Here is a 3,739-nt window from a genome sequence, read left to right as displayed (position 1 = left end):
CACCAAGTCAAGGGTTAAGATCCCCTTACCGGTCATCTTTAAAAAAAAAAAAAAAGAAGTCCATGATCAAGACACCGATAGATATGGTGTCCAGTGAGGGATTCCTGGTTCATAGAAGGTGGTGCATAGTGGCTCGCTGAGGTCCCTTTTATTTTTACGTGTGTATGTATATATATGTGTGTATGTATGTATGTACTTATTTAAGTATCGGTGGCTGGCTGGAACAGGGATCCAAGCTGTTGATGTTGGTGTTGCCTCTAACCAACAGGGCTAACCAGCCAGCCCTGGGGTCCCTTTTATAATGACACTAATCATATTCATGCAGCTTCTGCCTTCATGACCTAATTACCTTCCAAAGGCCCCACCTTCTAATCACCCATCTCATTGGTGATGAGGTTTCAACATATGAATTTGGGAGGGATACATCATTCAGACCACAGCAGTGTGTCTCGTTCACCGCTGTGCCCTGTGCGCAGCATGGTATCTGGCAAATGGTGGTGCTCAGGGGTTGTCATTGCTTTGAGTCACACAGGAAACTTGGCATTGTTATACCATAAAGCTACAATAGATAAAACCGTATGGCACGAGAGCAAGCAGCGTGGTCGAGAATGTTGGGTGGGCGGTAGGAGGACAGGGCTGGCATCCAGCTGCAGCCCAGGGCTAAAGACATTCTGGGGCCCAAAGGTATTTGTCAGCACATGGTTGGTGTTTGCTGATGACTATGGCTTTTATCTAAGGGGTTGGTGAGGGAGGCCAGAAGGGCCAGTGATTGGAGGAGAGGTTCAGGAACGGGGGCTGACCCCGCTGGCCTCTCTGTACCCCTCCTCCACAGTTGGCACTGCAGACGGGGCGCGAGCCCCCACCCATCTGGCGAGTCCAGAAGGCCCTGCTGCAGAAATTCACTCCAGAGATCANGTGGTCGAGAATGTTGGGTGGGCGGTAGGAGGACAGGGCTGGCATCCAGCTGCAGCCCAGGGCTAAAGACATTCTGGGGCCCAAAGGTATTTGTCAGCACATGGTTGATGTTTGCTGATGACTATGGCTTTTATCTAAGGGGTTGGTGAGGGAGGCCAGAAGGGCCAGCGATTGGAGGAGAGGTTCAGGAACGGGGGCTGACCCCGCTGGCCTCTCTGTACCCCTCCTCCACAGTTGGCACTGCAGACGGGGCGTGAGCCCCCACCCATCTGGCGAGTCCAGAAGGCCCTGCTGCAGAAATTCACTCCAGAGATCAAGGACGGGCAGAGGCAGTTTTGTGCCACCAGTAACGTAAGCATCCAGAGGGGAACAAGGACTCTGGGGGGTTCCCGGGGTGCTATCTAGAAGTCTAGGTCCCCCTCATGAGTGGCTCTGACTTGCCCTTGCTCTGAGGTGTATCTGGAAGGGGGTCTCCAGTTCCTACAGGCTCCAGGCAACTTCTGAGGTGGTCCAGGGCAGGGTGGGAGGCTTGGGTGTCAGGCTGCCTGTCTGGGGTGTGTAAAGAACTTCCTCATGTGCCTCTTTCCCTTCATAGTATTTGGGGTATTTTGGGGATGCGAAAAACCGGTACCAGCGCCTCTATGTAAAGTTCCTGGAAAATGTCAACAAGAAGGATTACGTGAGGGTCTGTGCTCGGAAACCCTGGCACCGGCCCCCAGTGCCTGTCAGGTACCTGCCATGGGGTCAAGGGGCAGGTGGCAGGCAGGGCCACAGGCATGGAATGGAGCATGTGAAAGAGGGAGGAATAGAGCTGGAGGTGGGGACAGAGACCCAGACAGAGAGGGGACAGAGACCCAGACAGAGAGAGGACAGAGACCCAGACAGAGAGGGGACAGAGACCTAGAGATGGAAACAGAGACCCAGAGAGAGTGGGGGACAGAGACTCAATAGAGAGGGGACAGAGTGTGAGGGAAGCTCTTTCTGTGCTTTCTAGCACTGGGTTAGGCAGGGGGGTCCCACAGAGGAGAATTAGTGTTTCTTGGGGGCTGCTGACTGCAGTCCCTTCTTCATTCTCTTCCAGACGCTCTGGGCAGGCCAAGGGCCCCGCATCTGCTGGGAGCAGCTCTGTACTGCCCCCCAAGGCCCCAGCACCACCTCCCAAGCCTGAAACCCCTGAGAAGGCAACATCTGAGAAGCCACCAGAGCAGACACCTGAGACGTCCGTGTCTGAGCCCCCTGCCCCTGAGAAGCCATCCCCACCACGGCCTGTCGAGAAGGAAAAGGAGAAGGAGAGGGTGACACGTGGGGAGCGGCCATTGCGGGGTGAGCGGGGCACAGCTGGGCGCCAGACACGGCTGGAGCGGAGCCTCGCCACAGGACAGCCTGCCCCTTCCCGGCTGCCTAAGGCCCGGCCCACCAAGGTGAAGGCCGAGCCGCCCCCTAAGAAGAGGAAGAAGTGGCTGAAGGAGGCAGCGGGCAACACCTCCGCGGGTGGGGGCCCACCAGGCAGCTCCTCGGACTCGGAGTCATCCCCTGGAGCTCCTAGCGAGGACGGTGAGGGTCTTGGCAGCCACAGGGCTGAGGGGCAGGCATGGGTGAGGGCTGTCCAGAGGGCTCCAGGCAGCCTCAGCAAAATAGTAACAATAAAAAGTAAATTACAAATAACAGCATTAGCTGACAGTTATGTGGTTCCTGACTACGTGACAGGCTGTCTTCCAGGTACTTGACACATAAATTTTCACAACAGTCCTAGGAGGTAGATACTGTTATTATCCTCATATATACAGGAGGAAACTGAGGCACAATGTGAGTGCCACACAACCTGTATTGGGTCCCCACCAGAGTTGGAGGGCAGCTGGCAGTGCCTCAGCTCTGTTCTTCAGTGCTGGGCTCTTTTATCTCTTAATAGGCGGGTTCTGAGGGCTGAGGAAGATGTGGGGCCAACTTCTATTTTGGAGGCCCAGAGATGGTGGTTTTCCTATGACTTGGTGGGTGACCCTGAGAAAGGGTCATAACCTCTTTTTGTGCCTTCATGACCACACCTGTAAAATGGGTTAGTAATAGATAAAGCATGTAGAAGAGTGATTGCTTATAGTGGGCACCAGATGCAAACTCCACTTATGCCCAGTACACTGCCATATCCCCACTGCTTAAATGATGTCTGGTTTATGGTGACAGTAACAACAAAAAATATATATATACAGACAGTCCCAACTTATGATGGTTCAACTTCTTATTACAGTGGTGTGAAAGCAATATGCATTCAGTATATTCCTTGACTTAGGATGCAGTTACCTCCTGATAAACCCATTGTGAGTTGAAACCCATCGCACTTTTGACTTAAAATGTTTTCAATTTATAATAGGTTTATTGGGACATAACCCCATCCTAAGTCAAGGAGCATCTGTATATACATATGTAAAATAAAAGTAATGGCCAACTTCTGTTGAGTGCTTACCATGTGCCAGGCATCACTTTAAGCATTTTACACTTTGGATTATTTTATCTTTACATATATAACCCTTGAGGTAGATAGTATTATCCTCATTTTAAAGATGAGGAAACTGAGGGCTCAGGCATCACTTTAAGCATTTTACACTTTGGATTATTTTATCTTTACATATATAACCCTTGAAGTAGATAGTATTATCCTCATTTTAAAGATGAGGAAACTGAGGGCTGGCCCGGTGGCGCACTGCTATAGTGCGCCGCTTGGGAGCGCGGTGGCGCTCCCACCGAGGGGTCGGATCCCACATACAGACTGGTTCCCGCTCACTGGCTGAGCGAGGGGCGGGCCGAGCCCCAAGGGGTGCGATCCCGGTGC

The 3,739-nt window shown here is 52.3% G+C and overlaps 1 protein-coding gene across 2 annotated transcripts in view; it reads left to right on the top strand.

Annotated features, from left to right (window-relative positions):
• Positions 1-3,739, top strand: part of PRR12 (proline rich 12) — a 29,309-nt gene that overhangs the window by 16,040 nt on the left and 9,530 nt on the right. Inside the window, exons 7-10 of one of the 2 annotated variants that reach the window (XM_008575396.1) lie at positions 833-910; positions 1,228-1,266; positions 1,511-1,644; positions 1,997-2,469. In XM_008575396.1, the coding sequence (XP_008573618.1) occupies positions 833-910; positions 1,228-1,266; positions 1,511-1,644; positions 1,997-2,469 (724 nt within the window). Of the gene's footprint in view, positions 1-832; positions 911-1,149; positions 1,267-1,510; positions 1,645-1,996; positions 2,470-3,739 lie in introns of both variants that reach the window. The other variant, XM_008575397.1, reaches the window with a different exon arrangement.

The sequence above is a fragment of the Galeopterus variegatus genome, unplaced genomic scaffold (assembly GCF_000696425.1).
Source record: "Galeopterus variegatus unplaced genomic scaffold, G_variegatus-3.0.2 Scaffold1180, whole genome shotgun sequence".
Lineage (NCBI taxonomy): Eukaryota > Metazoa > Chordata > Mammalia > Dermoptera > Cynocephalidae > Galeopterus > Galeopterus variegatus.
The sequence above is the reverse complement of the archived record's forward strand: the minus strand, read 5'-3'. Positions and strand labels throughout refer to the sequence as shown.